The sequence below is a fragment of the Mytilus trossulus genome, chromosome 3 (assembly GCF_036588685.1).
Source record: "Mytilus trossulus isolate FHL-02 chromosome 3, PNRI_Mtr1.1.1.hap1, whole genome shotgun sequence".
NCBI lineage: Eukaryota > Metazoa > Mollusca > Bivalvia > Mytilida > Mytilidae > Mytilus > Mytilus trossulus.
In genome coordinates this window covers 69,822,312-69,849,160 of record NC_086375.1, presented here as the reverse complement: position 1 = coordinate 69,849,160, position 26,849 = coordinate 69,822,312, and the positions used below count along the sequence as shown (strand labels likewise).

The 26,849-nt window shown below is 31.2% G+C and overlaps 1 protein-coding gene across 1 annotated transcript; it reads left to right on the top strand.

The window, feature by feature from the left end:
* On the top strand, positions 1 to 25,383 carry LOC134709679 (uncharacterized). The gene is made up of 6 exons (XM_063569827.1): positions 1 to 272; positions 9,676 to 9,831; positions 20,239 to 20,266; positions 21,377 to 21,523; positions 23,795 to 24,037; positions 25,224 to 25,383. The coding sequence occupies exons 2-6, from the start codon at positions 9,682 to 9,684 to the stop codon at positions 25,244 to 25,246; spliced, it is 591 nt and encodes a 196-aa protein (XP_063425897.1). The 5' UTR covers positions 1 to 272; positions 9,676 to 9,681; the 3' UTR covers positions 25,247 to 25,383.
* The last annotated feature ends 1,466 nt before the right edge of the window (positions 25,384 to 26,849 follow it).

Below are 26,849 nucleotides of genomic sequence, written 5' to 3'. Positions count from 1 at the left end.
AATGCAACGGTAACAAACGACACAACCAGCTTCAATTTACACTAAATTAAAACACCGTCATTGTCATACCAACGTTTGTTTTTGTACTACGTTTTTAGGAAAGTATTTGCTGTAAATTATAAGAGAAATTTGCTTGCTGTATTTCACTAACATATTATTTGGACAGAGAAAGCTACGCGTTTATAATTCAATTTCAAAATGCAAATGTTACAGTAAAAAGAATATTTTACTTATTCAAGTCGGAACACAGCGGAAACATAAAATCAGAAATTGTAAGTATCTTTTGAGCTTTAAACTTATTGTAGATAATACTTTTTTTATGTTATTTTATAAGTAATAAGAACTGACTTCCTATCTGTTCTTTATCCTTTTCGACACTAAATGTACATATGTGTTTATTTTTTACACAAATATGTGTATAATTAAGAGAACATTCGAAAACAAATATATAAATAGTATTTGCGTATTCATATATATATCAAGGTCTCTAAGACCAAACCTTGTGTCAATTTAAATTGTGAAATGCCACATACAAAAAAGCAAAAACATCTACTTTGCGAACGATATTTTTTTATGTTGTAAACTTCATAAACTATATAAAGTGAAAATGTAGCAATTAAATTGATGATATCACCAGGAATAAATAGTTCACCAACCAGTTTAACGAAACTGTAGGCCTAAACAAAAGAAAAAAAAATAACAAAGTCATATAGAATTATGCTGAAACTACAAACTAACAGTCTAGAATTGGCGGTATAATTTCAGAAACAGATTTAATGTTTGATGTCTTCAATATTTCCTTACGAAAAAACTTATATATAATACTAAATATGGAAATGCAATATAAAACAGGCATGTATTCAACATTTTTTCCTATTTTTGTTAAAGAACACCTTTACAAAAGACTTTTAGTGTTAATTTTAATCAGACACATAAATGAATATTTCTTATCAAGATAAAAATTTCTAGGATTGCGTCTCTGTAATTCTTGCAGGTTTTTTTTAAAATAAATTTTGTAATCCCACCCATTTCTCAGTAAATAAATTGCATTATGGGTAGTTGCAAATAAAACAATGCAGTTACGGATTATGAAAAAAGAAATGGTGTGACAAAACAAAATAATAAAATAACAAAAATACCGAACTCAAAATGGAGAGTCCAAAGTCAAATAGCAAGATCAAAAGCTTACACATCAAACGAATGATTAACGCCTGTCATAGTCCGTACAGTCATTTTCCTATGTAAAACATTATGGATTAAACCAGGTGTGATAGCTAGCTGAACCTCTCACTTGTATGACAGGGGTATGGTGTGTTTGTGTGAGGGCTAAACAGATAAAGTTCATGAAAAGATGTATTACAGAATTAAATTGAAAAAAAAGTTTACCAAAAATATCAAACTCAAAGTTAAGCACATGAATGTAATTCGCAACGCATCACATATAATAACACCATACAAATATTGTTAGAAGGCTATTGTGTTTCAAACATTATTCAGACAGGGGCCTTTCTTGATCAAAGCATTTCAAATTGATGATGGAGCATACTTTTATATAAAAATTTGCCTAAAATAAGTTGAGAAAATAATCATTAACTGGAAACAACACGTTAAAATATTATATTCAGTTGATGATTGTGCCAGAAAATTGTCAAAACGTGAAACAGAAGACAAACACGCTCGCACAAGTAGTTACGAGTGTGATGTCTATATACATTATGGCTATAGATCGACATTTTACAAACGAGGAAGTTCTGAATATGCATAAATTTCTTGAAAAACGAGATCTGACTTCCTTCAAAAGTTTTGCAGAGGTCTGACAATGGTTTGACCATTATGAAATAAATGTGACACAGAAGACCACAGATATGTTCTATTTGTCGTAACTACAACCCCGTCCTCTATTCCACGTTTATAACATTATCGAATTCTACTTATAAAAGGCATATACTCGCATGTACAACACGAATAATAAAACCAATGTTACAGAGATGGATAACCATTCCAAAGCACAAACATAGGCTCAGGTGTGGGTGGGGTTCTATTTATTTCAAAACCTTAATTTTTTTGTAATTGTTGATTTTCTTTTTGTTGTTTTTCTTCTCGGCATTGGTGTTGTCTGTTTTATTGGAATGATCTTTTTATCAATGTTGATAGCCCCTTTGGTTTCGCCTGTCGTTTATAATGATGTTACAGTTCTTCTCTTGCCTGAAATTTTTTCAAATCATCAAATACGGCTATGGTAACCTATGCCTGGCATACGAATAATTCATGTTTTTGCAAACAGTAAATTAAAAAAAACAAGTACCATATAACTCATATTCATGTCAACACCGAAGTGCTGACTACTGGGCTGGTGATACCCTCCGTGTGTGTGTGAAACGTACACCATCATTGGCATCAACTTAGTGATGTAAATAGTAACAGGCTTATAATTTAATACTAGCACGCCAGACGAGCGTTTTGTGTTCGTAAGACTTATCAGTGACACTCAGATCCAAATAGCAAGAAAGCCCAACAAGTATAAAGTTAAAGAGCACCAAGGACCCGAATTTCAAAAAAAGTTATTCTGAATACGACTTTGGTAATCTATGTATCATTTACAATCGAAATATTGACCAAATCTAAAAAAAAAATGTTTTGGTTTTTGAAAAATAACAGATACAAAAATCACTTCTGAGCTGTATTTGAATTAAAAGAATGCCAAGACACAAACGAAGAAGGAGACATGGACTGTATAATAGTTTACACAGTGTAATAAAATGTCATACAGTGAAGATAAGTTTAGTCAAAGGTGATTCTGACGGAATTTTAGGCTTCTTAAGGTTAACGATAGTTAATCCTCCTTTTCAAAAGTGTTTGGCACTTTTTCAACTTTTATCTAAGATCTTCTTAATCGTTCCAAGTATTCTCCTGTTAAAATATTTAGCTGACAATTTCGATTTTGTTATCTATAAGCTATATTACCTATGTCACATTCATCCCTATTCCTTATAAATTTTTTATTGATATCTTCTCCTAGAAAGTTAATTAACGATGCTAAGGATTGTATCTTGAGATGGTATTACTGGGAATATTGCAGAGAGGAATCAAATACATTCTATTCGAAAATTTGACATTACAGTGACACTTGAAACTGAAGAAGCAAACAGACCACGCAATAAGAAAAAAAAGATGAACGACTGACACTGTACTATTTAACCTCTCAATCACGATACAATTGGTTGAAAAAAAACCTTAATAGTTTTATTTCATGCACGTCAGTTTTTTCTGAGAATGGACAACACTTAAATCTCTTACAGCAGCATGGGCGAAAAACAAAAATGTTCTTAGTTTACCGTATATATATATATGTATATATTCCACAGAAACTTTTAAAACGTTTTTGAGCAGCAACTCCTGATATAAAGAAGGGGCTTTTATTTAAGATTTATTTTAACTAAGGCTAAACATCAACCATATACAGATATGCTAGGTCATTGATACAAATCAAAATACATAAACATTCATAGACCCAAATAACGTTTGTCCTACTTCTACGACAAATGTGTTGTTGTTCTAGCAACAAAAGACCAAAACAACATCGTTCGTTCGTTTATCACATTTGAAAACTAATTGACAAGGTACAATAAGTTTTTGCCATTACACTTATTACCACAACATATACTTTTACGACACCCTGAATAAGTAAATATATTTATTTGGACGGACTATGAATCAAATATATAGAACGCAACTCTACTTGATACTCTAATCTAAAAGGTGTCCTTAAAAAGTTATAGTGCTGAGTCTAAAAAAACCATGTGTTCTCTTACCAAACATTTTGTTTATCTAATCTTCATGTTCTAACAGCTATCAAAGCTGTGCTTTAATTTGAAACTACCTCAACACATAGTTGTGTGTGATGATGATATGGATACAATGAACTGAACAAAAATTAGTTGTCCCTAACCTCATGCAATAAGATAAATATATGGCTTCTCTACTATTAACACTAGTATTTTTTCTTCTTAAATTAAAAACTTTGTTTCTTAAAACAAAATGGCCAAGGCAGATACAAATATCTGGTTTTATAAAGGGATAAATCATAATTTGTAAAAGAACAACTGTCATCAGAAAGATGATCTCGGTTGCCGAAATTAAAAATGATGCCCTTACACTTCAAAAATTCAAATATTAGTGACTATAAATAAACTCATCATAGATACCATGATTAAAATTTTATATTTACGCCATCAGTGACGCTCGAATAAAACAAATATGTAAAAAAAGCCAAATTAAGTACGAAGTTTAAGACCATTGAGGACCACCAATTCCTATGTTGAATGCATATATCTTAATAAACTTTAAATAATGAATATTTCAGGTACATGTTAATGTAATACTGTCTCATGTTTAAACCTACATTTATATATTGAAATTTGTGATAACGGTCGATTGATAAATAAACTACAGGGACGATTTGAATTTTTCCATTATGAATTTTTCACTGATAAATTGCATCATTCTAACAGCGCTTGCTCATACAGTATATACATGTATCTCCAAGTTGATACGAAATTCAAGCTTACGAGGAAGCAATTGCATGACAGGTTTCAAATTGTACCGTTAGCGTCATGAATAGAAAGTTTACGGAGGTCATCATTATTTTGTTGACCATAAGGGACTATATGTTCCTCTTGTAGTAATTACAATTTCGCACTGTTTTCCTTCATTTTGGCGTTACAGAACAAGACAAATCAACAATTTATACTTCCTATACTAAATCTAATGATACATTAGATGCACAAGAGTAATGTCGGGTTTTATAGGGTTTTTGATATTTAAAGTTAAGTTTCCCTTGTAAAATTTTGTTATTACTGTTAATCCTTTCTTCGTTTTTTACCTCGGTTAAATGACGTGATCTTTTTTGTTTATTGATTAGTTTGTTTTTATTGCTTTCTTGGTTTCATCTATCCCTTAAGCTTTGCTTTAATGTGTTTTTCAATTGCGGCCTGTGTAAATAGAGATGATTTCAAATTGAATACAGTAAACGTATCAAAATTTTCAAATCGAAATACCAACAACGACACATTAATAAAGAAAAGGTAGAGAGAGACAAATCATAGTTAGAAAAAATAACATTACAAACTGATACCATATCACTTCCGAATTGTATTTGAGTTAATGCAATGTAGTCATGTTTAAGACATTGGAGACTACGGCTGAATCATTTTGATCCTGTGCACTAACTAGGAGGGTAAGATGGGAGTCTTAAGATTTTACACAGAATTTTAAATGCTATACCCGAAAAAATTAGTTTAGTTAAAAGTTGATATTAAGGATATATCAGGATTCCTATGATTTTTCCCAAGAGTTTATTTTCTTTTAAAGTTTTTTAACGCTTTATTAATATTCAAATATTTTCTTTCTTATTCTTTCCCTTGTTTAAACAGTTTGATATTTCTAAAAACACCTTTATGAGCCTGTTATCAATAAGCAATATACCCTTGTCCGATATTTTTCCATTCCTTATTAAAAATTCATTTATATCGTCTTCAATAAAGTTAATTAATGCTGTTAATGGTTTCCTCTTGAGATTTTGATTCTTGGAATTTTGCAAAAATGAGGAAACAAACGTCTTCTATATGAAAGATGACATGACAGTTACAGTTCACAAAAAAGCAATCAGACAACGGTATACGAGAAGGATAACAATAATAAAAAAGTGAAATACAGAGATACCAAACTCCAAAATAAATTCAAAATAGAAAGTGAACCTACCTCTCTTCTATGCTACAATTCAATACGTTTTAAGAAAAATCAACAGTTTTTCTTTATGTCTGGCAGTTTTTGGACGATTTATAGTACTTAAATCCTGTACATAATCAAGGGCAGAAAGTCGGAATGTGATTACAGCACTAATATAAGAAATATTTCAAATGGTAACTTGCATTTGTATATATTAAATAAATCATTCCTGAAATTTTGCGGACTTTTATTTTATCATATATTTAAACATTTTTTCAAGATCTATTATATTTATTAACAGGTGCAATACGACCAAATCATAGTACGTCACACCCGGTTGAATACGAAAAAGGGTAACAAAATTGTTCCTGTAAATTTTTCAGTTGTAGGATATTAATCCTACATTCATTTCCGAGTCATTAACATATATCGTTTTTTTGTGTTTCTATACATTATAATAATGGAAACTTGAGGTTACATGGTTTCTTAAGTGTATACACAAAAAATTGGGCGAACATTCCAGTGTTGGTTCTTATTTTATGTGCAATGAAATTTTGTGTGATATAGTGTCTGTTGTACTGGACATAATAAATTTTACTCATGTCAATTATTTCTTTATATGAAACAGAGATGAATGCTGTACAGTTTTGAAATGTGAAAATTAAACAAAGACTTATAACGGGAAATCAATGGTAGGATAACATCTAAAGAAATCTTTATAACGGTAATACTGTCAATAAACTCCTTATAAAATACCAGTATTAAAATTGTGTACGCCAGACGTGCGTTTCGTCTACAAATGACTTACCCCTGACTGACGTTCTAGCACTAGCTCAAGTATTTTATTTTAAACATATGTCCCTCCCCTTTTGATTGACAAATTTTATATGTATGCTTATAATATCAATATAAAAAATTAATATCGAACTGCATCATGAAACAATTCAGTCTATCTAAAAAAAAAATAAAAAAAAAAATTGTCGGAGCATCTGTTGAAGAAAAATCAGTAAAATATAGAATATACTAATAAAAAAAAATTCACACATCTCACTCCCAAAGCCTAAAAATCATAGTAGATTTAGAAGTTGTTGCATAAAATCATTGAAAAAAATTTAAAACTAGTGTGTCACAAAAACGATTTTTACAGTTTGCTTAACTCTTGAAGTTTCTTGCCTACGATACGAAATAATCTGTGATTTATGACAAAATTAAAACAGTAAGCTTAAACTAAAGACTTCCAAAGGGCGTTTACAAATATAACACGAACGATTCAAGTCAAAATGATTAAGTCTTGGTGACAGATATTTCAGGCTTGATTTTATACTTTTAAGTTTAATGCATTAAGAATCGGATTAAATCGTTCGTTATAGGAATCAAACGATAGTTTCTGCACTCTTAAACTGTTAATTCAAAATTTCATTATAGTAATCAAAGGTAACAGGCTTATAATTAGATACACCAGACGCGCGTTGTATTTTATTTTAACTTTTTTTTCATAAATAAGCTAATTACAGTTGAAAATTACTTTGGGGTTATGTAGTTACAATAAAATAATTAATTAGTAGTCTGCAAACAGCTCATGACTAATTATTTTTTCTGAGACAATATGAATTGAGATAGAAGTTCCTGAAGATAAATATTTCATAACTCTTAATGTCAATATTATGTATTTTGTGAGATGTGATTGGTATTAAGGCATAAAGACATACATGGAAGGCTGAATGCATATTTTATATTTAATTAATTCAAAGAAACCAAGTTCAACTCGATCAGGAAAAATTGATCTTGGATGGAGTTGCCTATTGTTCATGACATTTTTGTTATATAGCTCTTTAACTGTTTCGGTTTTTATACATCATTGGTACTGTCTAATATTCAGCTTTGGGAGTTCCTGGAAAGGTTTAATCCAGAAAAGCGCTTCGGACAGATGAAATTTTTAAAGTGTCTTTTTTTCATTTGTAATGCAAATTTTTCTGCTTGTCTGCTATACATCCATTTTATAGCAAGTATATATCTGATTACGGTTATTTCAGATCTAAGTGTCGTGCTTAGTTATATCGGTATCATAGGTTTTATACTGCTGTTTATTCAAAATCATCATTTTTGATTAAAGAATGTATATGTCCTTTGCATTTACTTTTCCTTTATTTTTTGTAATATAAATGACATTATTGTCTCTTTTTATACATCCCCAATTGTCAATTTTTTTTTGGTGTTCCAAAAATTATATTCCAAAAAATATAAAACATGCACAGCACTTCGAACTCACGATACCAAATGTATAAAGTCTGTATAATCGGACAAACGTATGTAACGTTAACTTGTGTTTTATATATTTAACCAACTGACGTCATATAGTTCCAATTTATGTATACCACAAAACAGGCGGGACAAATTTATATTTGACGGTCAGCCACTGTTCCCATACGGAAAATACAACTTACTACTGCAATTAATTATACAATATAAAATATAAATATAAAGAAAAAGTTGAAAAAAATGAAAATAGAAACATTTAATTTGTAACATTAAATAGCAACATTTAATGATCTTTAATTTCTGTGTGTGTTGCATTGTCGTTTTTCTTTGTTGCACTTTAGTGTTTCTGTTGTTTCGTTGTTTTCATCTTATACTTGATTTGTTTCCCTCAGTTTAAGTTTGTAACCCGAATTTATCTTTCTCAATCGAATTATGCCTTTTGAACTGCGGTATACTGTTGCCTTTATTTTATATATTTTGGTCACTTTCGATCGAACGTCCCTAAAATTACATTGCAGTGTCGGGATTAATTTAAAAAAAGAAATGACAGAACTTACTTTTGAGAGGATATACTATTGTTTATGTGAATGCAATCAAGTGTTCACTATCTTCAATGCATATTCTGATCATATAATGAAATTCTCACATTGTTATAGTAAATATTTCATTATGTCCCGAATTCAAAATAAGATTAAAGAAAGCACAGCACAAAAGTCTTATATTTGCTTTTAAACCATAAAAATCCTACTTAATTGGATCACTTTTAATTGTGTATAATACGGATTCAAATGTTCTTTTGTTTTATTATTAAATCACATTTTTTTTTTATTAAATTGAACTATTTCTTGTCGTCCGACCATAATTTATTGTAATCATGTTTTTCTGTACGTATCATGATCATATATGAGACGGTGACACAATTCTATTATTCTGGTTTTCGTCATAAACAGTCATTTGATAAAACTAAGTGAAAAAACTGATATAATGGCGATGTATATTTTAGCTTGTACTCTCTACGGTATTGTTTATAGCTGTTTGTTGCTTATCGGAAGCAACTGATGATACCAGATTAACCACTATCACACATCCTCTCAGCTAAATTCAAATTACGCTCAACACTAAAATTGGAAAAAAGGATACATATATAGTGTGGGTGCTGTCTAGCAAATTTAATAAAATAAAACATCATATTGTTCATCCCACGATTGTCTTAACTCTCAGTAAATTAAGACATGCAAAGTGTATTTCAGAGAATTTTGTCGATATTGTGATGCATTATTCAGAACGTTCACAATTCTGCATTTATAAATGTTTATTTCTAAGTGGAATATTCTAAAATGTATAACTTTCTGTTAATTATCTTTAAGATTTCAGTCAAGGTGTTTATTATGGGCTTATATAACTTCACTTTTGCGGGGGGGGGGGGGGGGGGGAAATCCAACAACTATGTGTTAACAATGCATAAAAATCTCTTCGTTTAATATCCAACAACAAACCGGTATCTTTACTCTATACCAAGCTCTTTATCATCCAAAGTCGATAAACATTGAAGCCCACCTCCGGAAGCGTTATTTTCTAGCTGTGTTGAAGACCCATTAGTGGCCTTGTACTTCGGTCTGGTTGTTGCCTCTTTGACACATTTCATATTTTCATTCTTATTAATACTGTATGCCTTTTTCTATTTTACAGGTATAAATGATGCCTTCGATATTCATAACAGCAGCTCTTACAACTGTATTATTAATGAAAGCTTTTGAATGTAGTCTACATTTTGGAACAAGTCATATATTTAGGGGATTAGAAAAATTGAAAAAGAGACAAGATGCCAGCTCGTTTCAACAACATGTAAGTATAAATTTATGTTTTTCTAATGCTAACAATCACCCCATCATATCTTATCTTTCTCTTCTCGACCTATGCTATGAACAAACTATTTTTTGAAGCATATTATATAATTGGTAACTTGTACAACTATGACATCAAGGTATTTATAACATTCCATAAAGTTTGTTTTTTGATTTGTGGTTTTGATAAAATCATATTGTATTTTCTTGTTTCAGACTGTTTCAATTGAACCTTACATTTCGTTTGTTATGCAATCGACTAAAATTAGTGCTTTAATATTTTTCAATTTAACATACAAGACATGAGTCTATTCATTTGATAGTTATAGCCGACAGCTTGTATTGATAAACTTTTAATTGTTTTCATATTCATTCGATTACGGAAATCTAATTTCTGTTTATCAATAGTTTAAATGCGTTTGGTTGAAAACGAAATTTATTCACTCTCGGTTGTGGATATTTTTTTAATGCATTCTCGGAATGTTTCAGATTTTTTGAAATATAATTATTGAAAATAGAGTCGTGAAATGTGAAATGTTTGATGGAATGATTATTAAAATCTGTTTCAATAATGTTTTCTCACGATAAAGAGTTGACTTCTGTTTTTTTTACATTATCAATCACTACCACGTTTTGTATTATACAGCAATGGAAAGATCAAGGAAAAGCAACTTATTTTGAAAAGGAAAAAATGAAAATAAAGTCTAAAAGTCATATGAAAAATAATGTATATCCAATTCTTGAACCAATGCATGTATAGATCATATACTTAGTCTTCTGTGCACGATTTTATTATTTTGTACGCAAACATATCGTAAAATCGTTATTTTCTCTCTCTGTCTGTTATGATTTAACAAATATGACAGCTCATTAAATGCCGTTTGACTCCGAAGTTTACCGATTGTCACCTTATCGTAAACAATCAACAAATAAACATTGATAATGAGAGGTTTAACATGTACAATCAGATAAAAATGTATTTCAGTGATAGATCCATGCGTATTGCGCTCACCGGATTTTTACGAGAATGTTCACGCTAAGGTTACTTTGCATACGAACAATATGTCGGCGAATTGCTTCCTGGAAGCAAGCAATTAAAAAAAAGTAAACTTCTTCTAAATGTGGACAAATAAAAGAATTTTCTTCAGAGAAAAGTATATGTACATAAGTTTAATGATGAAAACTATCCATTTTGTTATAAAAACATATGCATATTTTTTTTTTAATTTGAGGTTTCATATGACTTTAGATAAACTCATCATTGATACCAGGACTAAATTTTATATATACGCCAGACGCGCGTTTCGTCTACAAGAGACGCTCGAAACCAAAAAAAAGTTGAGAAAAGCCAAATAAAATACGAAGTTAAAGAGCATTGAGATCCAAAATTTCTAAAAGTGATGCCAAATACAGCTTATGTAATCTATGCCTGAGGTAGAAAAGCCTTAGTGTTTCCAAAAAGTCAAAATTTTGTAAAGAGTTAATTTATGAATATAACAATATCAATGATAATTCATATCGGCAAAAAAAGTGCTGACTACTGGGCTTGTGATACCCTCGGGGAAATAAATATCCACCAGCAGTGGCATCGACCCAGTGGTTGTAAATAAATTCATCATAGATACCAGGACTAAATTTTATATATGCGCCAGACGCGCGTTTCGTCTACAAAAGACTCATCAGTGACGCGCGAATCCCCAAAAAGTTGAGAAAAGCCAAATAAAATACGACGTTGAAGAGTATTGAGATCTAACATTTCTAAAAGTGTCGCCAAATACAGCTAAGGTATTCTATGCCTGAGGTAGAAAAGCCTTAGTAAGGTTTTCACAAGACCAATTCATAAACTTGACATTCATATACTGTTTACCGATACCATTCTTTCACTCATTTATCCTGATTTTTTTATAAAAAAAAAAGGATGTTTTAAGGTGGTACCTAGCACTACAGGGAGATAAGTCTGTAAAGTCACCTAAACGTTTTAATTACGTTGTGTTGTAAAAGAATATTAAGCCTCTCAATGATCAAAATTGGTTTTTGTCAAAGTGCTATATAACCAGTGTTATTTTTCTGACAAAACGGTTGGTTCAAAAAAATTTTAATTTTTAAATTTTTGTTTAAGGGTCAAAGTAAATACTTTGATAAAATTTTAGTGAAAGTGTTGGGTACCACCTTAAGACTCAAAATACTGAATGGTATATCACAAATACTGCTCAATCACATTTTATGTTGAAATTTCATCAAACTAGTTAGAATTGATGTTTCTGAATTTAATTTGTTTCTTGCACAGCCGTATCCAACAACTACCTTCTTCTAGTAAAGACATTTTGACCCTGCTTTCCAAATTATACCGTTTTACATTTTCGTGAACAAGTAAGTGGTCAATCTTTGGATATCTTCACTGTACATGTATTTATTGTGCGTTACAGTATTACAACATACGTCTAGAAAGTCCAAAAGTTTGGTACGCTTTTAAGACTTGTTCAACCCAAACAGAGTGTGTGTCTGTATCAACTATGACTAAGTTGACCTTGTATGGGTTGTTGGTGTTTGTTTGTTTACGCGTCACAGTTTCTAATCGGAGAGAGTAAAGATTCAAAGACAATAACAATCAAAACCAAGGAGTAAACAAAGACTGACAAAACCAAAGGACATTTACATCAACATTTATAAATTAGAAATAAAAACAACACGAACTCCACTAAAAACCGGGAGTGAAATCATGTGCTCCGGAAGGGTAAGCATTTCCTGCACCGTATATGGCACCCGTCGTGTTATTTCTTTGTTCAATTCGGTAATGATGGAAGGTTATTATGACTGAGGAAGAATATCGGATATGATTTTTGACACACTTTTGTGTTAATGGCCAATCAGCTCATGAAAAGTTTTTGAGTAATGACCTTAATTTGATTGATTCATAGCCCCGTCTTAGCAACTTTTAAGAAAGCAGTATTCCTCGTTCAACAAAATCAACATAATTTGAGCTAGCTCTAGAGTGACGTATCAATTGATACACATATACTCCATATGCTGATGCCGCTGGGATGTTGCTACACAGAAATGGAAAGTTTACTATAGGAAAATTAAAATCATTGCGTTTGTCATAAGTTTTGGTATTTAACCTTCCATCACTAGTCATTTCGAGAAAAAAAGGTTAAATATAAAGCAGATTTATCTGTGTCGGTAGAGTATCTTTAATTTCAAGTTGGCTTGGATATATTAAATGTAAGTGGTCACTGAATCTATTATTATTAAAAGACAGTTCAGCATCGATATATCGAAAGGTGAAATCAAAAGACTGGGCTAATTTCTTTTCTCCTTTCTGTACAAGCTTTGGATAAGTTCTGCTTCAAAGGAATACAAAATCAAATCTGCAAGTAGAGGTGCTCAATTGTTACCCGTTGCGATTCCAAAAGTCTGTTGGAAGACCAAACTTCCAAATTCAACAAATATGTTGTCAATTTAAAAGTTCACCATGGCAGTGATATCTTCTTCAGTGTATTTTTTGCTTGACTCTGTTTGATTTTTCACAAAGTAAGCTGAATTATACATGTTTGAAAGTATGACAGTTGAAATGGCAGAAACACAAACAAGGAACAGATAAGGGCAATTTTCAACCTTAGTTCATACCGATTGCATAATTCAGTTAGCTTGTCAATAAACTCATCTTAGATACTAGGACTAAATTTAGTATATTATACGCCGGACGCGCGTTTTGTCTACAAAAGACTTATCAGTGACGCTCGAATCCAAAAAAGATAAAAAGGCCAAATAAAGTACAAAGTTGAAGAGCATTGAGAACCATCGAAGGACATTTTTTCATTCATACCAAAATCAGAAACACTGGCGCATAAGATTAACATGTTTGTTCATTGGTTTACATTATTTTCACTGTGTCTGTATCTTTGAAATTGGACCACAATCATGTTTTTATGTTTCAACATTTACACAAGTTTTTTTCTAATTTGATATAGATTTGACACATCCGGTAATGACAGCCGAGTTCATTCCTTTGTTAATTATATCAGTAACAGAGAATGCTGACTGTTAGTTAATATCTACAAACAGTTGCAGTTTGTGTGAAAGTGAATACAATAGGACTTTTGAATAGTTAATATGTACATTGTCACAGTTTCCTATTGAGAAGTGCCAATAGGTATAACGTGACTTGAAACAATATAATAAACAATTTCGTTAACAGTGACGTCTCTATAGAACTGAGCAGTGTTATATGAAGTGCTAAAATTGTATAACCAATGATATAAAGGACATTTTCACAATATATTCTTTTGATAATTCCCTACAGGGATACGTTTCATGAACTACACCAGTTTTAAATCCAAGAAAATGTTACAGTACACTATAAAAAGCGCGACATTACAAAGCTATTTGACGTCAATTGTGTAAAAACAGTGCATGCTTTCCTTCATTCCCTTTATTGTCCTATCATCAGCATTCTTCAACATGCAATTTTGCTTTCAAGATTTCTGTCCAATAATAGGTTATCGGACATGAATAGATACTGGTTTTACATGAAATACTATCAGATTATTACATGGCATTTTTCATATCGCATGTATTATCAGCCCTAGGTTCAATATCAGCCCAAGAGCCGTATGGCTCGAGGGCTGATATTGACCGAGGGCTGATAATACATGCGATATGAAAAATGACATGTTATGATCTTTTTATCATATGCTTCAACGATGGAGAAAAATCACAGATTCATATATTATATATTGATCCTTATACGTGGTTCCCAAATAGAAGTTCAAAGAGTGAAAAGTTCACGGACGTCGGACCCCAAATTTAGTACATTCAATATGAAATCTTTCTATTATATGCCTCAAAAGAAAGGAAAAACATTTAAATTTTGACAAAACGACAAAAAATAATTCAAAAATATATATAAAGCACACTGTTTGGAAAAGTTAACTTTTTTTTAAAAGTCAGAACTTTCTAAAATTATGTTTGAAACTTTAAAAAAATGCATTTATTTAATAATTGGATTGTGATTTAATAATTTGATTGTTTTTTTCTTCTTCAAATTATCTTACAAAATATAAATTCCAGTATCCAAATAATTGTTTTGTACACTACTTTGTAAGGTTTTTCAGTGAAAACGTAGCATTGAGGTGTATTTTCCGGAATTTGCCGAGTTTCATTGGAATGCCATGCAATAACGTTACGGAAAGGCATGTTATAACACTCGAAGCATGTGATAAACTTTTCATATCAGCCCGCTAAGCACCAATTCGAAAAATATGGAATTTACGTTATTTTATTGCTATTATCATACAGTAAAAGTCATATGTTATTTAGTCTAAGTATATGATAAATCCTATAAATACATGTTATACTTTGATGCAAGAGGGAGTTTTGTTGGTCTTAAAACAGTTTCAGTTTGGTGGAAATACCACTTATATCAATTATGACGACTCAAAATACTTAATGGTATATCACAAATACTGCTCAGACACATGTTATGTTGAAACTTCGTCAAACTAGTTAGAATTGATGTTTCTGAATTTAATTTGTTTCTTGCACAGCCGTATCCAACAACTACCTTCTTCTAGTAAAGACCACATTTTGACCCTGCTTTCCAAATTATATCGTTTTACATTTTCGTGAACAAGTAAGTGGTCAATCTATTGATATTTTCACTGTGCATGTATTTATTTTGTGTTACAGTATTGCAACATACGTCTAGAAAGTCCAAAAGTTTGGTGCGCTTTTAAAACTTGTTAAACCCAAACAGAGTTAATATCTACAAACAGTTGCAGTTTGTGTGAAAGTGAATACAATAGGACTTTTGAATAATTAATATGTACATTGTCACAGTTTCCTATTGAGAAGTGCCAATAGGTATAACGTGACTTGAAACAATATAATAAACAATTTCGTTAACAGTGACGTCTCTATAGAACTGAGCAGTGTTATATGAAGTGCTAAAATTGTATAACCAATGATATAAAGGACATTTTCACAATATATTCTTTTGATAATTCCCTACAGGGATACGTTTCATGAACTGCACCAGTTCATGAACCCAAACAGAGTGTATGTCTGTATCAACTATGGCTAATTTGACCTTGTATGGTTTGTTGGTGTTTGTCTGTTTACGCGTCACAGTTTCGGTGTTGTTCGTTGATGTGTACTGAGTGTTCTTTCGGTACTTTGCTGATTCATGTTATCCTTTATAAGTATTATATGTACTACAATTACAAATTCTTAATTAGTACGGAAGCTTAATGAAACAAACGTTGACACGCTATGCCGTTATGCTTATTGCAACACTTGAACTTTAGATGTATGTACTTTATAAAGATAAGGATATACTGTATGGAAAATATGTTTTCTTTAATGATCTGCGCAGATCTTTGATCCCTCTGTGGAGATATTAACGATATATCTGGAGCCTTTAGTGAATCTGACAAACTACCACAGATCTACCAACATGGTGTCTCTGTTCGTGCAGTGTAGTTTGTTTCTTTCTCATTGAAGTTTACATATCTAGTTATGTTTTATAATAGCGTGGACAATAGCAATACGTACTCTGGTAATAATACTTAATCCTTTACTTTTAACCTATTTGTCATCGGCTATCGATAACACGGATTAATCGCTCACTCAGTCTGTCAGAGGCCTTCCAATGGGGATTTAAATATAATAAAAGAGTAGAGTACAAGCAGTTGCACGAGAAGAAATTTAAATCAACACACAAGGTTAAGTTCTCGTCTAGTTATTTGTATTATTTAAAACCCAACAGTTTAAATTCTATAACACGTACGATATGGCAAGTGGGCGTTACAGACGAATGTTCTACTAATCTAACCCAGGCAATTGACAAACTGAGCGCGCTAAGAAATGGTGTTTTCCACGTTGTTATGAAAAGGATTCTATTGTCGCCTTATTTAACTATATTTATCTGTTGACACTAAATATATGAACTGTATTAGTTTATTGTCAAGGAAACGATCACTGCAATTTTGTCTCTGTTCGTGTGGTTGTTCAGGATATGGTAAAATTATATTGAAACTATTTATTTAAAAAAATATGTTATGCAAATCTTTATCAAGTTGAGACTTAATTATCACAACGTCTAATAACAAAAGAACAAAACTCAAAATCTAGCAAGCAGTCTTCTTCCAATTAAAATTTTATAAAACAAAAGATAAAATTTAGTCTGTCTGAAAAGCCAGGTTTGAACATATTAAAGTGAACAGGTAAGATAGTCAAAGTGCAAACATAATTGCAATATAAACTAAAACTTCTCAGGAAACATATATTGCTTATTTTGTACCTGTGGAGTTATAGACATAGGTATGTAGATGTAAATTTAATTCCAGGGAGACAGGCAGCATTGATTTTAAGTGTTACAAAACAAAGCATTTGAGATAGGATTATTATTGCATTAAACATTCAGTTTTTAAATTCAATTCGTTTTTTTTTGCATGGATAAAATGTCTTGGGTTTTTGTTCATGATGTCAAATTTACATAAACATTCCTTGAAGATGGTTATCGTTACGTTTGATAAGACATAGCATTGAGAATGGAAATAGGGAATGTGTCAAAGAGACAACAACCCGACCATGAAACAGACAACAGCAGAAGGTCACCAATAGGTCTTCAATGCAGCGAGAAATGCATAACATAATATTAATATAATACCATCGACATATGAATGTATCATCAATAGCAATTACTCCTGCCCTCTTTCCCATATTGAGCTGTATTTATGCTGTTTCGAAACGCTCTTTTATAGTTAAAATTTGACTTAAACCTTTAAATAAGTTAATTTAAGACATTATTTGTAAGATTTCTATGTCATATATAAATGATTAATTTTTTTACACTCCTGACATGTGCGTATTGTCATTACAGCACAAATATAGCGTGATCGACTTTAAGCACAACTCATAATTCAAATTGGTCGTGTAAATGGGTAAAATCTTGAAATTTCATCGAGTTTTTACTACGGTTTGAAGGCAACAATGTGACTCTGAAATTAGGGACAGCATTAAAAGTGCCATTCACCTGATTTTTTCTGTCATTTTCTCGTATTTATTTTGTGTCATGAACTGATACATCGTACATTACTATCCTTTCTTTTTGCATGAACTGATACATCGTACACTACTATCCTTTCTTTTCCGTCATTCAATAGCACATTTTAAGTACTGCTATCACATTGAATAGATACAGAATATCAATTTAATATATACAGAAAATATTTGGCTCAGTGAATACTTAGAAGCAGCTTTAGTTAGTGTATGAAGTATGGATATGTTCCGGACCATATGAGTATTTGGACCATACGCGTATGGTCATGACCATATGCGTATACTCATATGGTCCGACCATACGCGTATGGTCCGACCGTACGCGTATGGTCGGACCATATGAGTATAATACTCGTTTGGTTATTAACGGGCCGGACCATATGAGTATTTGGACCATATAGGTATATATATTTTTCAAATAACATTATAAACGTTTCCATAATACATAAACTTTATCTAAAAAAAACAGTGATGGTTTAAAACATGAGAATTTTTTTATTTTATCCAAAAAACTACGTAAAAATTTAATATTGATGCCATAGTTAGTTTTCATCGCTAGTTACATTGAATTTCGTGCATGTAGGCTTGGATGACATTCACTTCCAAATATCGTAAAATGACTGCAATATACCATCTTCACAAAACAACGTAAATAAACTACTGAATAGTATGCTACTTTCCAGTGACTTCTTATGTAACAGGTCATTAAGAATTTTTTGGAATTTGATTTTTTAGTCGACATATTGCCATTTACTCGTAATAACAAATCGGTAATGACCATCGGTATAAAATGTGTTTACTTTAAAATTGACAATTAAGTAAAATCAACTTTGTGAAACTTCTTATTTTTATTTAGCTCATCTTTTTATTATAATATAATGATAAAATTACCTATATGATAGCGACTTTTGAAAGAACGGTCATACCATATGAAGAGTTTAGAAGTATTAAAAGTTAACTGTAACAGAGTGTTAATTACCCCGACCATACGCGTATGGTCGGACCATATGAGTATATACCCATATGGTCATGACCATACGCGTATGGTCCAAATACTCATATGGTCCGGAACAGATACAGAATTAAATTTCTATCTACAATTCTGTTAAATTTTGTTCACAAATGTACCAACTAAATGCTAAATGAATACAACTTTAGCAATAACTGCAAATGTCACATGTGAAGTTTACTAAAGCATATGGATAGGTAGGAGTAGGAGTCAAGTTAACACCACCGACAGATAAACTAATGGATTTGCAAAATGAAAACACACATACAGATATGAACCGTATGCTTTATTGAAATGAAGCTCTTTAAAAATGCCTATACCAAGACAGGAATATAACAGTTGTTGTCCATTCGTTTGATGTGTTTTGTCATTTGATTTTTCCATTTGATTAGGGACTTTAAGATCGAATTTTCCTCGGACTTAAGTATTTTTGTGATTTTACTTTTCACACTTTCTTTATGCAATTAAATAAAAAGAAACCGAACTACCATACAAACACACACAAAAGCTAAATAAAGTTACTATGAAAAACAAACAAACAAACAACCAAATAAACAAATACACTTATCATAGACGCCAGGATTGTAATTTTGTATTTACAAAATACTCATAGTGACGCTCGAATAAAAATAGGTTTAAAAGGCCTACTAAAATGCGAAGTTGAAGAGCATTGAGGGCTAAAAAAAATTCAAAAATTCAAAGTGTTGTAAACAATTAATTTATTATTATGACCATCTCAATTTTAATCCATATTAACACAGAAGGCCTGACTAGACTGGGCTGGTGATACCCTTTGGGAATAAAAACACCACCAGAAGTGACATTGACCCAGTGGTTGTAAATAAACTCATCATAGAAACTTTCAAATTTTGCATTTACGACAGACGCCTTAGAAGCTTTAAACCTCATTCCGCATAAGTCTAAACAAGTGGTGGATATTAACGATAGCCTTCTCCATAAAAACATCAAACAAATGTCATAAAAAACTAGAATATTTAGATTTAACTAATTAACAAAATAAACACGCACATATAGAGCAGGATCTGTTTAGCTTTGTGGAGCACTTGATTTTATCCCCGTTTTTTTGTGGCGTTCGTATGTTGCAGTCTTTAAAAGTTGTTATGTATAGAGTTACATGAGACTGGTGATTGTTCTGTCGTAATTTTTGGTGTTTTTTCACGGTTGGTTTTGTGTTTTTTCTGAATTTGAAATGTCTTTTTATGGTATTATATTCCGTCTCCTTTTTAAGACAAGCACATGAACATGTATGGAGTTAATATTTCAACTTTTTTTTAACACTCAAATAGCGATGATAATTTTACTTTTTCTAATTTATAGGTATGTTTTGATGTTCGACAGCTTGTAGGTAAGTCAGTTTATTAAAATGCTAAGATCACAAATATATAAAAAAAAGAAAAATTTTGAACTCTAAGACAATACTTTTTTAAACAGTCAGAAGAATTACAGTTACTATATATGTATGCTATTTTAGACCGTATCTAATTTTCTTTTCTTTGAGTGTCCATATATTATATTTGTCAACAAATTGCATAAAAAAAGTTACAAAGCTTGAAAGCGATTTGATTTATTTATTTATCTAAATACGAAAACACAAGTATTCAAATTAACCGTTTCAAGCTAAAAGTGTAATTATATAACAGCAGAACCTCATCAATGTTAGATCATAAATCGAATTTCATTTTGAGGTTTCTATTTTAAATAATTTTGATTGTTACTGTGTTAGCTCGGACCATTTCAACATTACATCTTTATCGATATCAATAAGATTGCTTGTGGGTGTAAAGTTGAAGAGGAGCTTTATTAGTATTAGGCATAAAACAGATATATATCATTTACAGTGTTTGGTTAACAATTTGAAACATATGAAAAACGTGAGACAGAATAATCCGTTTCTCGTCAAAGATAGCAAAAAACTAAAGTCAACATTATTTCTACCATTGATTTCTCTATGAGAAAAGATTTGTTTTGTAAAAACCTAATTCATTACGTCAATCATGCATCAATCAGGACTTTATTTTGGATTAAGTAGAAACAATTTGTTTAAATAAAACAAGAGGCAGAAAAGTAATGATGAGAAATAAAACCAATGGCTTTTACACAAATGATCAGATATCTACGTAAATGGTTTTGTCGGCTTACATCGTTTGTGATTTATTGTATGATGCCAATCTATGAAATGGTCCAATATATTGATGACAAATAAATGATTTTCTACTTACCTATTTGTGGTTTGTTATATTCATATAGGGTAAGCCTAAAAAGTAATTCTTTTTCAAACATATACAAAATATTATTAAGTCTACCAACTTAGCTTTGAAATATATTCTAAAAAATCTCGTATGTCTTGATGCATTAGTTGGACTTTAAAAAAAAATAGAAAACGATTGAATCAAGCCAGGGTATTTCTACGATAACATTTTTATTTTTCAAAAAACGTTGATTTCTTTTTTTGCAGCATTCAAAGCTCAATTTACAGCTTTCATTGATAAAGACAATGACGGACGAGCATCTTTCAAGGAAATCAAAAGTTACTTACAAAAATATGATCCAGCTGTAACAGATAAACGAGTACAGGATTTCGTAGTCAGACGAGACACAAATAGTATGAGTATTTTTTGGTTATTGATAAATTTTACTTAGTATGCAATTAAGTCCTATTTAAAGGGTTTCTATTGTTTTTGGTACTTACTTACTGCCGGGAAAGCCATGTACATGTAGGACAAAGGTTCTTCATTTCATTCTTTGATATTTTTTCCTATTGTCTCTCATGTTTTATTCGTGGTATTCAATTCTCCTTCTACAGTACGCCTCTTTGTGTTGTTTTGTCTTCCTCGCTTAAACCTTTTTTCTGGATTCCAATGCAATGGTGTACAAGTGATTGAATGTCTATCTCTTCTAATCACATGCCTAATTCATTTTCAACTCCTTCTCAATAATATTGTAGTCTTGCTATCTTGACAACACTGTATTTATAGTCCTTCATTAGATATTTTGAATGGCAAAATATGCGCAGGATTCTTCTTATTTTAAAGCTTACGACAGTTTTCTTTAAAAAAAGGTCTTCCTACAGTATTCTGATTCATTTAACAGAGTAGATAATACACAACTCTGGTACAGATTTAGTTTGGTTTGCTTACTTTACTGTGATTTTTTCTCTCTCCATATATTGACCATTTGTATAGTGATCTGTATATATTCCTGGCTTTGTTTAATCTGTTCATGATGTCATTTCCTGTACCTCCATTACTCGTTCTGTACTTCACAGGTATTTAAATGTTTCTGAAATGGGTAGATATTTTCCATCGACTAGCATAGGAGCTAAGTTACTGATGTAAAGGGTCATGACTTCTGATTTTGTCTTACTGATTTTAAGTCCAAGTTGGCTGTCAAAGTTATTGAGGCGTTTCTTTTTCTCTTGTTAACGGTGATTGGTATACTGTTATGACAAAAGAGCTACATTTTAGATCTACAGCAAAATCAAGATTTTCTAATATTGATGAAATGTTCCATCTTATTCCTCTTGATGCATCTCCTGTCGTTTCCCCATTTCCAAGTCGATGACCAAATGGAAAAGAAGAGCAAACATCAAACGTCCTTATCTTACTTCGGTTTTAAGTTCAAACCAGATGTTGATATGGACCATATTGCAAAAGAAAATGTTATAAAAACTTTTGATAATTTGACTTTTACTTTTGAAATTCCATATGCTCTATAAGTATTCGCCACAAGCTCTTTATTTTGATGAAGTCAAAAGCTTTCTGGAAATCCTAATGTTTAAAAAACAGCCTTTCCCATTCTGTATGTATTGTTCAATGATGTTACGTAAAGCAAGCATTTAGTCAAATCCATCTTCTGCCTTCACGCAATTCTGTTTTCTCCTCGCTCAGCTGTTCGTCAATTGAAATAATTATTATTTGAACAATAATTTTGGCCAAGTCTTTATCTGAAATTGACAAATGGGTAATACCTTGACAATTGTAGTAGTCACTAGAAGCTCCCTTATTGGCTAACTTTTTTATTATTCCTATGGTCCAATTGTCGGGTATTTTTCCCCATCCCATATTGATGTAAATAGTGATTGAAGAATTTCAGTTGCAAGTCAGCTATGAATAGTTCTGCATTAAAATTGTCAAGCCCCGTTGATTTTGCATTTTAAAACAGTTCTATTATTGTTATTATTTCCTGTCTGTCTGGTAAGTTAATATTTATTTCCATATGTTTGAATATCTTCAATTATAATTGTTCATCGTCTGTTTTGTTGCATAGACATTTTGCATAAGACCTACATGTACATTATTTGATTCAATTCTAAAAAAAAGATATATATATTTTGTTTCTACTTTTATTATAACACTAAGGAGATGTGGTATAATTGCCAATGAGGAAAATTCTCCACCAGGCCTCACAGTCATAAAACTTTCGAGCATGATTTTTGTACTCAGACTCGAAAATCAACCAATCAAATTGCTGGATTTCATGTTTCGAGCATGATTTTTGTGCTCCGAGCACTGAGCAAAGTTTTATGCCTCCCAGGCCAGAGATCGAATGTCGTTTCGAATGTCGTTGGTATATTTAGTTACTAGGTTACTCCCTCACACAGACGTTGCTCGTCAAAAACAATCTATGTTCCTTGCCAAATTGTGTTTTCTCATAAAACCAGTCTATTCTTCTCAAAGTTTAATGATTAAATAGCCCCTGACACCAGACTAGTTTTTGGCTATATGCTAAAATGTTCAAAAATTAATTTTCAATGGCAATAAAGACAAATATTCAAACAAAATGTATGCCATTTAATTGAATAACATGGTACATTTGAAATTTCCATGCATGTACAAATATAATAATAGTTAAACTTTATTAAAACATCCTGAAGGTGATGGCGATGTGGACTTCATTCCTGATTACCTGTCTGAAATATCAGCACCAAACTACAGTGCCTCTATGGCCAAGGAATGGTTCGAACTAGAGGATAGTAATCATGATGGTTATGTGTCACGTGATGAACTAGTCAATATTGCACAGAATATCGGCATGTCTCCCAGAGAAGCACTCGAGACTGCGGAAGGATATTACATGATAGCTGATGTAGATGGCGACCATCGTCTAACATGGAACGGTTTGTAAAATTGTTCATTTGCAGTAAAAAATCAAATAATTAGATAATATCTTTCAGTCAATGAAAACAAGTAAGACATTTTGCAATATGAATTAAAAGAGCAATTTAAGAAGAATATATCAGTAAAAGGATATGAAAAAAAACCGCATCAGTTGAAAACAAAATTGCTAGTCAAACAAAAAAATCATGAATACGGATGCAGTTGTCGATTTAGTTTAATTCAATATCTGCACGAGTGTAGTCCATTTTAATTGTTATATAATATATTTGAATAAAAATGTTAAGCCAGCTGCCGAGCTACATGGTAAAACAAATTTGAAATGTTTTAGCCAGGTTGATATGGTCGTATTATATTTGTTCTTTCATTGATATGGTTTGACATCCATTGAAACTATTATTAATTAAGACCAAAATGCAAAGATGATAACAATCAGGGTCAATCGTACGGCCTTTAACAAAACCGCATAATGATTTCGTGGTAAAAACCTGCTCGTTACCAAATTCTTTTTGTCTATCAAAACTTAGTCAGTACTGACCGACTTTTATTTTAAACCTTTAATCAAATTAGAACTTTTAAGTACATCTGCATTCCGATATTAACGATATTAAAGAGTTTGAATGAGACAAATTTGTGCATTCCAATGGGAATTACATCACAATAGTAGAAACTGAAGCAATTAATATTTCCGTGATGACAATAGGTCACGATAGTATTTTGGTCTTAGTTTATGGATTCCTGTAACTTGATTAAAGGTCGACGGAAATGTTTAAAAAACCAGAACATCCAAAACGTAACTTGGTATTAGAAAACATATGACATCTTTGATTCAAAGTTATTTTTGAGTAATTTAAGATTTATTGAAGTAAAAATTAGAATGGATTTCAAATTGAAACGTTTTATCAATATAGATTTGTATGCTGATACTGTTGATTGTATTTATATTCAAACAAAAAATCTTTGAACTTTAAATGCTTCAATCTATTTTAGTATGTCATTCGATGACACCTTCATTTTATGTTTTAAAGACCGTACTTTTTCATGATTATCTTTGATAAGGTTATTCTATCATTTCCATTCCACTATAACTAGCCTAGCACGAAACCGTCACCCGAGTACTAGTATTTAATTGGTTTTAGTAGAACTGAAGTGCTATATTTAGGTCTGATGTTTTGCTTTCTTTTTCAGAGTATGTAACCCTTTTTACGTAGATGAGGTGAAAACAGCAATATGGTTAGCCATACAGACTTTATCATTTCTTTGCAATCTACAACTGTTGTTAGATTTTCTGTCATTTCAATACTTGTTTAATTATTTTCTATTTCGCAATAAACATGATACAGAACGATTACAATCTATAAGTCATTATATTGGATTTAGTGTAAAAGCTGGTGAAACAGTCTTATGAATAACAAATACTAGTACATGGGTATTCCACACTTTCCTATACCTTTTCTCTCTCCGAAGCAAAAGAAAGTAATTGACAGCTTCTTTGATTTTCATAGTCCAAATGATATATTCAATGAAATAAATGTCCGACAACTTTACGTATATGCAAAAAAATAAAATCTATTTCCTACAAGAAATTTCCAAAGAAGTCAGTTTTGATCGATATTGCATAATTTACATATTTTGTAAAATTTTGTAATCCTGATTTCGTGTTCATCATGGTTAAGTGATGATTTCCTTGTCGCATATCTTCCTCTTTTGAGTTGTAATATTTTGAATAGACTGATGTAATCAAAACGACGATGAAATCATTCAAACTATTTATAAAAAAAGGAGGTGCCAAATTATATTATATTGTTGAGATCATAAGAATGTTTCAACAATTAGTAAATAAGGGGTTATGGTGGAGTCAGTTATAAATACTAAATGAGTAACCCAAACAGAAGAAAAGGCATTATCCATGCTTTGAATGCGGAAACACAAAATATATTTTTTTTTATAAAAAAAACTAATAGAAGATGCACAAAAGATTATGAGAAAAAGGCATTACAATTGTTTTAGACATGTTCACCATAAGCTGATACCGAAACCGAAACCGATACCGAAACAAAAAAATGAAGTGAGGAAAATGATTAATGTTTATATTGTTAAAGTAACTCAACCCTTTCACTCCATTATATTGGTTGAAATTTGAATACACAAGATGGAATATTACCACAAGTCAATTTACATTAATCATCAAAAGAGCAAAGTTAAATTCTACGAGTATTTTAAATACACTAGATTTAAGTAATATTTAATTAGGATGTGGATATAAATTTATTCATGACGTACATTAATCATGAAGTATGTTTTCTCGAAAAACTGCACATAGTTCTATAGTATGTGCAATATCATAATGACTATATGTATAAAGAAAACCTTTAATTTATAAATGACTCAAAACAAATACTTATAAAGGCAAACATTTTTATTTTGGTATAAATATGTGACTTCTGTTGATATTTATCAACTGTGTGCTTTCGCCAATATTTCTTTCAACAATTTGTTATTCATTTTTATGTTTTCTTTCTCCCAATACTTTTTCTTTTCTTTCCTGGAATCACATTTGATTGTCGCACTTGATATGCTAGACTGCATTACTCTTTCATCTTCATTCTCCATCTCTTTTTCTTTTCTTTATCTGGAACTACTTTTGATTGTCCCTCTATAGATGCAAGGTTTGGGAGTAGTTGACCTTTCTCGGCCACACGAAATATAACAATTTCCTTGTGATTGTTACTTTCTACGCGATACCATATATCAAACTGAACATCATATTGCAACACCATGTTCTGTAAGGCAGCTATACAATCAAAATGCAAT

Bases quoted from the DNA above. Each gene is read 5' to 3' on its own strand.
- LOC134709679 (XM_063569827.1), top strand. From the start codon at position 9,682: ATGATGCCTTCGATATTCATAACAGCAGCTCTTACAACTGTATTATTA. The intron at 20,267-21,376 runs GTAAGTCAGTTT...CTTTTTTTGCAG, and splicing joins TGATGTTCGACAGCTTGTAG to CATTCAAAGCTCAATTTACA. The intron at 21,524-23,794 runs GTATGAGTATTT...AACATCCTGAAG, and splicing joins AGTCAGACGAGACACAAATA to GTGATGGCGATGTGGACTTC.